Genomic DNA, 12,861 nt, shown 5'->3' with positions numbered 1-12,861 from the left:
AAGCTCTGGTTTAAAGGAGGAGGTTCTAGCATGGCAAACAGTTGAGAGGATAAAGGTGATCATTAGGGGCTTGGAACAAAATCTCTGAGATGGAGGCATTGGGAATGGCCAGCTACAGAACTCTTTGGCCAGAACCAAGAACTTAAGAGACACAGGAAAGAAACAGAACCCATAAGGAATTCATCTTGATCCCAGTGGTCCTAACCTGATCCCCTAGCCAATGCTCTACTAAGCTTGTATGTAGGCCAGATATACTGGTCACTTTGCTCTTTTTGGCCTGTGAGCTCCTTGAGGCTGAGAACTCTAGAGACTCACAGAGCAGGCCTCCTCCTGAGGGTCAAAGGTCAGTGGTCAGCCAGTGGGTGACTGTGCTTCCTGCCGTGTACTCAGGGTACTGCCCTTGGGGTGCTGGCTAGGCTCTTTCTCTTTCCAGGAGGGAAAAATCTTAGAATTGGCTGAGAAACCCATCCCGAGTGGATCTGAGCCTATGGACTGTGACCTCCCCTTGCTCCCATGTCTGGGCCTGCTTGGGACCCCAGGGCCTGGAGCCTAGCAGCATCCTGTTTCCAGCCCATACTCTCCTTCATTTTTTCCTTGTATTGCTGTAACTTGTCTTCTCTCCTGGGAGCTTTTATGCTCCTTTGAACGTTGTGATGGTATCCTATTCAACTTATGTTATCTCTCTGAGCCTCAGTTTCTCCATCTATATGGACATAACAACCACATTAAAGGTTTGTAGTGAGAATCAGTGCTAATTAAGATAAAGCACCTGACATGGTGCCTAACACAGAAGAGACTCAATAAATCGTAACAGTTAGTACTTTTGCACTCCCTTCCTGCGCTCTCAGTTTTTAGCACCTACTGCAATTTTTAAAAACTCTTAACAAGTGGTCAACAATTCTAGGTTAAATAAAATACTTAGAAACAGTATCATCCATCCAGGGGCCTGAGCCCAGAAGCTGGCAGTCATCCTTGACTCTGCCCTTCCTCACTACTACAGCCTTGCCATTTATTTCTGCTAGAGGTCTCTGCTGTTCTGGGATGCAGTGGGTGGGTGTTTACGGATGGCCACGGGGGCAACTGCAGAGTTCAAGTCTTCTCTGGCCTTGCACACTTCTTTCTTACCAGTTATTAAGAGAAATATGTGTGATTGTAGACTTATCTATTTATCCTTGTTGTTCTGTTGGTTTTTGTTTCTGTGTATTTTGAGGTTATGTTATTAGGTTCCTAAAAATTTAGCACTGTTTTATTTGCCTGGTAAATTAAGTCTTTTATCATAACAAAAGTGTCCTTCTAAGAATGATTTTTGCCTTAAAGCATACAAGGTCTGATACTAATATTCCAGTTTTCTCTTAGTTTTGTATGGTACATCTTTTACCTTTTTCCATGCTTAACTTTTCTACACCTTTATGTTTTGATGTCTCCTAAACACAGCACATATTTGAGTTTTGCTTCACTGCTAGCCGGTCTGGCAGTATTTATCTTTTAACTGGAGAATTTAGCCAATTTATCTTACTACTGATACATTTGGGTCTAACTGTCCCACCTTCCTATTTTCTATTTGTCCCACCTATTGCTTTCCTTTCTACTGTCCTCTGTGCCCTCCTTTGGATTGTGCATTAAGAGAAACTCTGTTTCCCCCTTCTATTAGTTTTGCTATTATGCAGTCTTTCATAACCTTTAGATTGTGTGAGTCTCTGACTTACCAAAGTCTAGTAACTGCCGCTTTTCTTCTCAGATAATGCGAGGACTTGGAATTTCCATTTACTATCTCTCCATTTACATGCCATTGTTATATATTTTAACTCTGTAATATCTGGACACCCCTTTCAAGGTGATTACATCATCATCATTTTATGCCGTCAATATTGATTTCAATTTACCCACATATTCGCCATTAATTGCTCTTTTTTCCTTTCTTCCCACATCACTGAGCTTCTATCTGGGATCCTTTTCCTTCTAGTTAAAGAACACCCTTTAGTATTTCTTTCAGGGCAGCTATGTTGGTGATAAGTTCTCTCAGTTTTTGTTTGTCTGAAAACGTCTTGATTTCACCTTAATCTTGAAAAATATTTTTAAAAGGTATAAAGTCACAGGTTGATAACTATTTTTGTTTTCATACATACTTTAAATATCTCATTGTGTTGTTTTCTGGCTTCCACTGTTTCTGATAAGTGAGCTGACAGTCTTATTTTTGCTCCTTTGAAGGTAACTGGTTTTTCCATCCTCTGGTTGCTTTTAAGACTTTTCTCTATTTGTTTATGTTTCAGTAGCTTTATTATGATAAGCCTAGGTGTGGACTTTAAGTTATTCCTTGTGAAGGCTGTAGAGCTTCTTGCGTTTGGGCTTGATATCTTTCACAACTTTGAAAAGTTTTCAGACATTTTATCTTCTGCTCCATTCTCTTTATCCTCTTTTTTGGATATCTTCTCACAACTTCTATGTCCTTGATACTCAGAATGTAGTCCATGGATTAGCAGCAGGGTCGCCTGGGAGCATGTTAGAAATGCAAAATCTCAGGTTGTACCCTAGACCTACTAAATCAGAATCTCAATTTTAACATGATTCCTCAAGTGATTTGTATGCACAGTAAAGTTTGGAAAGCATCGCTCTATGTCTTATTTGCTCTTTTATTTTCCATTCTTTCGTCTTTTTGTGCTTCATTTGATATTATCTTCTGACCTATCTTCTAATTCACTAAGTATCTCTTCAGCTGTGTCTAATTTGTTATTAAGCCTATCTAGTGAGTTCTTAATTTCAGATATTAGTAGTTTTTGTTTCTAGATGTTTTATTTCATAGCTTCCAATGCTCTTAAAATTTAATGAAACCCATTTGGAATTCTTGCAGAGCTGCTTCTTTTGTCTTTTTCTGCGGGCTTTTATTCACACTGTCCCCATTGTTTTTATTGTATGCCAGACACACTATTCGCAAAGTTGTTTGTGGAAATAATTTGAGGTCTCAGATGATATAATCATCCTAAAGGGAGAACTCATGTTTGCGTCCAGCAGGCACCTGCAATCTGGGACACTAACAACCTGAGGTCACCTCAATCTAATTTCTAGGACTGAGATGATCTGAGGCTGAGCTGTTTACTTTTGGTCCACTTTTAGAGTTCTGCCCTTCATGCTCTCAACTCAAAGTAGGCTGGAGTGGGGAGCAGAGGAGGGTTCACTCTGTAGCAGGCCCTGGCCTCCAATTCATGTCTTTCTGGCACTGCTCAGTATCTCAGTCACTGCCTCTAGACTCAGCAAACATCCCTCGGGGGAAGAGCTGTCCCAAATACCAAGATCACCTCCTGGGCCTCTATTCTCCCTTGGATCCTGGCCCAGTAACTCTTCACTTTCCTGCCAGCTCTCTAATTACCTTCAAGCAAGTATTTAAAAATATTTTATTCAGATTTCCTAGTGTCCAACAAGGAGGAGAGTGGATTGGAGTCACACTCTCTACCATTCCTGGAAGTGGAACCCCTTTGATATGTTTCCCTAAACCTGTCCCTCCTCCTTCCTTCATCCTCATTGCTGCTGCCCTTACACACACCTTCCTTTTCTTTGCCTAGAGGCCCACAGGTTCTAAGAGGCCTTTCCCACCCTAGTCCTTATCCCCTATTCGCTTCCTATGACCAATCCTCCATGCTTCTACAAGAGTTATCACCTAGGTCATGCCTCTTTCTCAGTTAAAAACCTTTAAAGTGGTCCTAAGTCCAACCCAACTTTGCACTCTGAGGCTATATAGATAGGTCTGGTATTCACAGGGCAGATGAGCAGCAGGCAAGAGGTTTCGAGCTAAAGAACTAAGTATAGCCAAGCCAGTCTGGAACCAAGCTCAGACTGAGAGATCTGGACTTAAGAAGTGAGCTTGAATTGATATGCTTGCATTTTATCTTGCTTTTCTCTAAATTCTCTGTCAATTTTATTTCCTTTGGCAAAATCCTGCGGGGGCCTGGTGGGGGTGGTGTGTAGGAAGTTGCAGTGTCTTCCGATTAGGATATTTGTCCAAGGTGCCGTGGCAGAGCTGGGACTAGAATGTGGATCTGTGTGCTTTCCAAGTCAGCTGAGTAATACCTGTAATGACTGCCACCTACAAATTGCAGACCCCGGTGGCAGTGGAGCAGTAGGGTGGGGCGGGCTTGCTTGCCTGCCTACCCCTCTGCCATCATTCCTCCCTATTCCTTGCTTGCGTGGGTAACCCGTGCTCCTCCACCCTTCAGAGAAATCTGTCTCCATCACCTACACCAGAGGACTTATCATGCTTAGAGTAAGTCAGCCATGATAATTCCATTCTCCTCTCAGTGACTGGCTTTGCGAGAGGCATATTGCCCTGCTGTTGTTGATGGGAAATGAGCATACGTCTGCTGAGGGGGTTTCTGGGAAAGGTTTCTTTTACTTCCAAGAGACGCACGCCCATAGGAAGAGACTGCTTCTCTCACTCTGAACTCTGTCTTGTCTGGCGTGATGCCTGGAGCTGCAGGCATCTTGAAATCATGGGAGGAACAGCTGACAGGCTGAGGATGGCAGAGCAGAAAAGATGGGAACCAGTGAGTTACCCAACCCCGGAGCTGCCCTACTCAAGACTTCTTGTTTTGTGTGATAATAAATGTGCTTATTGCTTCAATCTTTTTTTAGTTGCATTACGCACAACCAAAAGCTTCCTAACTGACACAAATGGTGTGATGGAAAGCATAGAGGTTGGGGAGGCAGGAAAGCTCTCATTTGCCACCCATCAGTTTTGTAACCTGCAGCAAGTTGTTTTAGCTCTCGAGGCCTCCGTTTTCTCATCTCTAAAATGGAAATAATACCCTCCCCAAAGGGCTATTGGAAGGCTGCTGCTGCTGCTCAGATGCGAGTCGTGTCTGACTCTTTGCGACTCCATGGACTGTAGCCTGCCAGGCTCCTCTGTCCATGGGATTCTCCTGGTAAGAATACTGGAGTGGCATGCTACTTCTTCCTCTGGGGGATCTTCCCAACCCAGGAATCAAACCTGCGTCTTGTGCACTGGGAGGCAAATTCTTTACCATTACCACTCTTTACCACCTGGGAAGCCAGGTACTGGAAGGTTAAATCATGCTTATGATGGCACATCACACACACGTCAAGTTATGACCATTGTTCTGGATGAGATCTCATCTGACAGTGGGTTCCTTTCAGCTTAGGCTTCCCCCAAGGGCACCTGGGTCCACCGGAAGCAGTCATTTCATTGCCAGCTCTGGGTAAACCAACTACCATTTGCCAGCCCTTGACATTTTAGAAAGGATTCTGTGGTTAGGCTGTTTCTTACAACATCTAGATGAGGCGAACCAGCTGACAGGTTTTATCATGAGGAAACTGAGGGGCAGAGAGGTTAGTGACTTGCCAACAAGTGGCAGGGCTGGGGCACCCATATCTGCTCCTCCCACCCCATGAAGCTGCCACCGTAGGATCCTGGCCCCTGCTGTGCCCCTGTGACTCCACAGGCAGCTCTAGGGTGGGGAGAGCTTCTTGGAGGGAGGGTTGTGCTCCTCGACTTTGGGTTCCCTCATGGGTCTCACCTTGGTCAGTCAAACATGTGGAGACGCTTATAACTCAGGCCTTTGGAATTGTCATGGTTGTTTAGTCACTAAGTCATGTCCAACTCTTCTGCGACTCCACGAACCACAGCCCACCAGGGTCCTCTGTCCATGGAATCTCCCAAGTAAGAATAGCAGAGTGGGTTGCTATTTCCTTCTCCAGGGGATCTTCCTGACCCAGGGATTGAACCCAAGTCTCTTGATTGGCAGGTGGATTCTTTTTCCACTGAGCCTCCTGGGCAGCCCCTTGCATCAAAATAGGATGCAAGAAAGTCTGGAGGTCTGGGTGGTTAATTTCTAGAGGCCAGGAAGGTGCCAGTGTGTATGTGTGTCCCTGAGGCCCTGAAAGGGGCCAGGCTCCGAGCACCATCCCCGGTAGGTCTCCACACGAGAGCAGGTGGCTCTGCCTGGAGCTGTCCCAGGAAACCTTGATGCGGGGATTAATGACAGGAAAAGTAGGGCAGGCAGGTTGGTAAATATTTAATTGCTAAGAGCTTAAGTGGGGGGAGGGGGCTGATCTGATGGAAAGGGAGGGGCTTAGGGAGAGTGGGGAGCATTAATCACAGTTAGTCCCGTCGCCAAGTCACCAAGCTGGTCTGCACTGGGAGAGGTCCACTATCACTCCCAGCCTGAGCTGCCCCTCTCTACCTCCTGTCACCCCTCCAGCTCCTTCTGCCAAATTGTCTGGATAGGACCTAGACCAGGGGTCTCTGTATCCTTTGGAAAAAACCAAGGCTGAGTTGGAAAGAGGCCAAAATGCCAACCTTGGTTACTGTTTATGAAGCACCCACTGGATGCAAGTCATGTCATATCAATTGACTCTTTAACCACATTGCACCTGGCTAAGGAGAATTAGAATCAACTAAGTGTTGGGGTTGGCGGGGTGAGGAAGGAAGTGGAAGAGGAGCCCAGAGCTGCAAAGGGTCACATATGGTACCTCCTGTCCCCAGTGAGGCCCCTTGAGGGGTACAACTCTGACCTGGGTGGGAAGTCTGACCCTTGTCTGGACCTGATCCCTCCTGGGCTGACTCAGCCCCCAGCCTCTCCCATCTGACTGCATCACTCTACCCTGGGGGTTTGGCTCCTTATCTCCCTTTTCTTCCAGTTCTGCCCTCAGGGGGAGGGGCTTTGAGATCACAGATCCAAATGCAGGCACATCCCAGTCCTGAGAGTGTCCCCCCCCACCACACACCCATCAGAGTCTAGGGCCTGGCCCATTCACTCTGGGGCCTCTGCAGCATGATCACCAAGTCACTAACCCGGGTGATGTTCCCGTTCCCGGCATCCCCAACCTTCTGTATCCAGAGAAGACCAGCCTGAACCCTGCAGGGGAGCAGATGCCACAGAGAGGATGCTCTTGGGATGGGGTGGGAGGAGAGGCTGTATCTGGCCTCTGAATCCAGTGCTACAGGGGAAGGGGTTATGGTGGCTTGTAGGTTTAGGCATGAGTCCTGGGGCGCTTCACCACCACCCGCAGTAAGCTGTATTCTCCCAAAGCAGCGCTCCCAGAATTCTCAAAGTCACCCTTGTTGATCAGTTGATAAGTCATGTCTGATGCTTTGAAACACCATGGACTACAGCACGCCAGGCTCCCCTGTCTTTCACTATCTGCCAGAGTTTGCTCAAGTTCATATCCACTGAGTCAGTGATGCTATCTAACCATCTCATCCTCTGCCACCCTCTTCTCCTTTTGCCTTCAGTCTTTCCCAGCATCATGGTCTTTTCCAATGAGTCACTCTACAGAGAATTAAGGGATAGGAGAAAGGACGGGGCTTTGCTCTCCCCCTTAACTGTGGGTGGGGTGAGCAGTGGAAGGCTGGAGCAACAAGTCCTGGGAGCTGGCCCCGAGTGCCGAGGCCGGGCTGGGTGGGAGGAGCGCACTCACCGTCCTCCTTGGTCTGGATGTAGAGCACGCTGCTGCGCACGCCATCCCCGGCCTGGGTGTAGGCCAGCACCTGCACACTGTAGTTGGTGAACTTCTCCATGCCTCGCAGCTCCACCCGCTCCCGCGTCGTGGTGATGTTCTGCATCTCGCCCCACTCTGCCGGACACGAGCATCCTCTGAGTGCGGCCCAGGCCGGCCAGGCCAGGCCATGGTCCCTCAGCCACTGCCCATCCACCAGCCTGGGCTTGGACCTTGACTCCATGGTGGTGGCAACGAGGGGAACCTTTCACCTCAAGGTCATGATTGCAGACTTGCGACACTGCTCCCAGGCCGTATCTCTCCCCAAGTGGCCCAACCAGGGTGACCCACAAATGCCAGCTGGGCCTCAGCCCCTAGTCAACCCTGTACCAAATTCAACTTAATGCTTTCTCTATAAAATAGTTCTACCTCTCTCTCCCCCTGAATCTCACTTCCCTGTCCTCCACCCACCCCTCTCTCCATGTGAGGGACCCCAGGAGTGACCTGAACCCAGAAGGAGCCTTGGCCAGGTGGGCAGTGGCAGCTGTTTCTCTTGGCTGCCCAGCACCTCTGAGAAATGGAGTATTTCCTGCCATATCAGTAAACAAGGATGTCACAATCATCATTCTAGCCCTCTAAATCCTTGAATCCCTGAGCCCTAGGGGCACTCAGGAAAGAGAAGAATACCTGGGTGATTTGGCAGATCTCAGGTTGCAGCCACTCCCTACAGTAAACACTGAGGAACTCAGGATGTAAAAAAATGCAGGATAGTGAGCTGCTTATGAAAGGAATGATTTCCGTGAGTCCAGACTCTTACATCTTCCCATACACAGAAAAGGGCTAAATTCCTTAACTTGGAATATCTGGCTTTCTTTCATTCACAAAAATACTTTTGACCTTCAGACTACTTGGCTTTGGTGGCAAAACTTCTATATAATCTCTCCCCACCTCCTTGGAGCAGTTCTCTCAGGGATACTTGAGATGCTATCTCCCAGGCTTGAAGTCCTAAAAATTCCCACCCCAAATATTAATAACTCTCAACTTTCAGGTGGTGACTGCTCTTGAAGTCGACACCTCCTTGGGCTCTCGGCTCTCATAGGCGATGGAGCCAGGTGGCATGACCTGTGACAGGCTGGGGATGACTGCCCTGCACCTGACTGCTTCTGGACCGGCACCCTGAACTCTCGAGAGGATAAGGGGTTAAGTCCCCATTACCTTCCCCCCACATCAAGGACATCTTGTCTGCAAAGAACCTGCAGAGAGAACATGGGCGAGGCTGCTGGAGTGACAGCCATGGCCGGGAGGGCCAGGCCTTCCTCGGGCTCAGCGAGGACCCATCACCCTGGATCTGCCAAGAACTTGCTATAGATGCTGAAGAAGAGCTTAGGGAGAGCGTCCCATGGGACAGCCAGGGTCTCAAGAGGAGGAAAGAGGCTTCTGAGCTGACAACCTTCCCCCTGAGGCTACTGGGATTTTTTAGAAAACAGCCCCAGACACCAGCTGAAGACAGGCTGTGCGGAAGACAAGTGCCAGCAAACCCACCCTGGCGCCTCACGAGGGACCTGGCGCAGGCATAGGCCTGGTCTCGGGCCTAGCCGCAGACTGGCCACAGTCTGCCAGGGTCCAGAGGGTGAGGACTCCAGGCCCAGCCTGAGGGGACTCTGGGTCAGTGGAGGGGGACTCAGAGGCCTGAGAAGTGGGACTTTCCTCTCCCAGGAGGTCAGAAACCAGAGTGGACCTGTCTAGGACTAAAGCCAGAGAAAGACCCAGGAGGAGGGCAGCCTGGCCATCAATTCTGTGGCCTTTGGAGACTAGTGAAGCTGATGCCTTTCTCACCTGAGGGCTGAATTGGGGAGCCACAGCGTTCGAAAAGGGGGAGCGAGTTCTGGAAAATGAGCCTTTTGTGGCTCAGCACAGATGAGATGAGGCCATCTCACCACATAAGGCCCCAGAAGACCTGCAGGGCTCCGCACTCCTGGGGGAGAAGGTGGAGGCGTGGCAGGGAGAGAGAATTCCTGTCAGCAGTGCCTCTGGGCAGACCAGTACCCGGGTGGGGGCTGGGGAGGGCAGCTGGCCCAGGGGGCTGGGGGTGAGCTGGAGTCCCAGGTCCTCCAGGAGAGAAGGAACGGGCCAGGTGACCAGTGGCAGGAGGCTCAGGATATGGCGAGGCAAACTCACGTCCACAGTGTGGGATGCTGGGCCCCTGGCTTGCGTGACTTCCTGGTCCAGGGCTCTGCTGCACCAGTGGGCAGGGGCTGCTGTGTTTGCGGGGCTGCACTAGCTCATCCTGTGGGAAGGCGCCCAAAGGGCTGGGCCACTGTCTTGGCTCTCCTCCCTCTGCTGTTCCTAACGGCAGCTCCACTGTGCACCCTTCCCCGCTCGTCTCCAGGTCCTGGGTAGCTCAGCTGCACAGAATTCAGGTCTCGCCATCCATCTGGCCAAGGGACCCTGCTTCCTCCTCTGGCCCCTCAGTCCTAGGCGGTGACAGCTTCCTGCTGGTGCTAGTCCCTGGGACCCCAACTTCCCGCCACACTCCTCTGAACGCAGAGCCTTCATTAAAGTCTCAATTGTCCCGTTTGAGTATACCACCTGTTTCCTGACTGACATGGCCACAAAGTCCTCATACCAACACATTCCATCAGAAAAGCCAGTGTGTCCATCTCACCCCTTAAGCCACTGCCCAACATACTGCTGAACAGGAGCAGCTGGTGTCTGTCCCCAGCAGAAAGGTGACCGTGCACACACCTCTCACTCTGGCCCCTGGCTCTGGCGTGGGAATAAGGGGTGCAGCGGAGAGGCTGGACTTCCGCTCGACATCCCACGGGAAGATGCTCAGCTCTAAGTGTGGGCCTCCAGCAACCCCTGGCCTCTCACCCGACGAGCCGGCCACCACCCCCAGCAGACTCACCCCCGTCAACATAGAGGGACCAGAAGATGACCCGATAGCCTTTGAGGACGCCGTTGAGGGTGCTGCGCGGGGGCTCCGACCAGGAGATGACGGCCACGTCGGAAGTGATGGACAGGGCCCGGACGTTCTCGGGGGGCTGGCTGGGCACTGCGGAGGGGAGAGCCAAAGGGCCTGGTTAGGGAGGTACAGGACAACACGCATGTGCAGGCAGGACCCTGCTGCCCGGCCAGAGGAACCTCGGGTCACACAAGTGGGAGGCCCTCCTGACTCAATGAGTCTCGAGAGTTTGGGCTGGTGGCTGGGAAGGGAAACCAGTCTCCTTCCCTGAAAATTTGGGTGAATAGAGGTCTTTCCAGCTTGGTTCCTGGGCTCTGGCTGGCATGTTCCTGATTCTGGGTAAGTGCTCAGGGAAGAAGGTGATGCAGTCCGGGCATGAGCTCCTGGGGGTTCACCAGTGGGCACCACAGCCCAGGGAGTCCACCTCCGCTGAACGTAACAGAATGTGGAAGACCAAGCCAGCCCCGGGGGGAGTCTGTAACTGATGCTCTTATCTGATGGCTGCCAGCCATGTGTGTCCCCGCCCCTGTGCCAAACTGAAGGGAAGGAAAAGAAGGAAAGAGGCTCTCAAATAACCCTGGGGCAGGAGAGAAGAGGTCCCTCAGACACCTTTAGGACTTCTGGAATCACTGCACTTCTGTCCCTTGTCCCTGCACCCAACACACCAGCCTGGGTGGCCCACCCTGCCTTTAACCCTCTCCATCTGAGAACTTAACATAAGTCCCAGCCTCTGGGGGTGGCCCAGCTGCAGCTCGCCCGTCTGAGACGAGAGACGGGCAACACGAGGCCCCAAGGAGCCACCTGGGCCAGGGGCAACTTTGCTGGCACTTCCGCTGGTTTCTGAGGAGCTGGGGGCAAAGGGCAAGGCCACGTCTGCTTCGCTCTGAGTGGGAGAAAGGAGGCACAGGCTGGATGGAAGGTAATTAGATCCCATTGCCCCACAAGAGGCAACTCTAATTTTTATGAGCATTTAAATGATAATACATCATCCTAACGATCCTCTCTGAGAATGATTATTGTTTCATATTACTTAGGTGTAAAAATATAAGCACCATGTAATTAGGGACCCAGTGTAATAAACTAATACAGATCGCCCGTTCGAACAAAATGAAGGTAATATAATTATGGAAAAGACACTATTGCTAAGGCAGGGGCCCTTGAATACCCCAGGAGGAGTGCTAATATTGCCAGGAAACGATCAGGATCTGACAGGCTAACGAGGGCCTCAATTAAGTATGAAAAACTGCTGAGCAAATGCTGCTGGAAACTTTCTTCCCCCTCTCCTCCTTTGTTTGGAAAATGTCTCCACGGCCCATGCTGATCTCTCCCTGTTGGTAATCTCAGCCCCCCTGTATCCCTCTCAAAAGCAAGGGATGTGGGGCCCTCATGGAAGCCAAGGGTGGGCCCGGCCAGGTTGTTTTCTGGGATGGCCCTGGAGGATGGAGTTTAGTGTTTGGTCAGGAGTGCTGATATGGACTTGGGGCAGCTGTTCCCCCTGGGGGTGACTTCCCTGAGCATCCTGCATCCATGTCATTTGGTCCTGCATCCAGCCTCACTCCCAAGAAAGAGGGTAACAACAGGGTGAAGTAGAAAGAGTATGGGATTCAGGGTCAGGTCTGGATTTTGACCTGGGCTCTTCTTCATCAGATGGGCAATCTGGACAGGTTATTAGCCTCCGTGAGTCTTGGGTCCTTTTATGGGCAATGACCTGGCTGTTAGTGCTCGGGTTCTCACAGGTGATCCCTGCACCAGCAGCATCAGCATCACCTGGGGATTTATTAGACATGCACATATTTGGCTCCCACCCCAGACCTGCTCAAGCAGAACTCTGGGGGAGGGCCCAGCAATCTGTTTACAACCCTCTGATGTGCACTCAGGTTTGAGAAGCACTGTGTCAGAGTACTGCTTGGGATGGCACCAATGGTACTTAATGGTTACAAGCTGGTCTTCCTCTATCCAGCCAGGCCTGTGGCCAGGAGCAGGCGGTGGGGGATGGGCTGGTGAGGATGTGGGGTGGTGGAGGGGGTGAGGGATTGGATGGAATGTTGCTCAGGTGCTTCTCTGGGCCTCTCTGCATTCTATGCACTTTTCCCCCCTTCTGTGTTCTCCCTTTCCCCCAGGGGCTCAGTGCACTGACATCTGCTCCCTCTCACAGCCTAGCTTGAGCCCCAGAGCAATTAAATGGGAATCTCTGGGGATGAGGCCAGGCATCAGGATTTTTAAACTCCGCAGATAATTCTAACTTGTAGCCAAAGTTAAGAACAACTGATATGAGTTAATCTACTTTCTGGTGTTTCTGACCTGATGTGTCCTCCCTCCCAAAGGTGTTTGCGTTTCCAGAGAGAATGAGGTAGGGAGAGGACATTGCTTAGCAAAAGGAATGACTAATGGTAGAATGCTGGGTGTCTGGGTGGCCATGGAGCAATGGCATTATGTTTCCAGGGCAGTCA

At 50.4% G+C, this 12,861-nt stretch overlaps 1 protein-coding gene across 1 annotated transcript in view; it reads right to left on the bottom strand.

Moving 5' to 3' along the window:
- The window catches only part of DSCAML1 (DS cell adhesion molecule like 1), a 369,339-nt gene that overhangs the window by 22,309 nt on the left and 334,169 nt on the right, over positions 1–12,861 (bottom strand). Inside the window, exons 18-19 of the mRNA XM_070383209.1 lie at positions 10,355–10,501; positions 7,429–7,584 (exon numbers count right to left, since the gene is read on the bottom strand). Coding sequence (XP_070239310.1) covers positions 7,429–7,584; positions 10,355–10,501 — 303 coding nt within the window. The remainder of the gene's footprint in view (positions 1–7,428; positions 7,585–10,354; positions 10,502–12,861) is intronic.

Source organism: Bos mutus, chromosome 15 (assembly GCF_027580195.1).
Source record: "Bos mutus isolate GX-2022 chromosome 15, NWIPB_WYAK_1.1, whole genome shotgun sequence".
Lineage (NCBI taxonomy): Eukaryota > Metazoa > Chordata > Mammalia > Artiodactyla > Bovidae > Bos > Bos mutus.
This window is presented reverse-complemented; position numbering and strand designations above follow the sequence as displayed.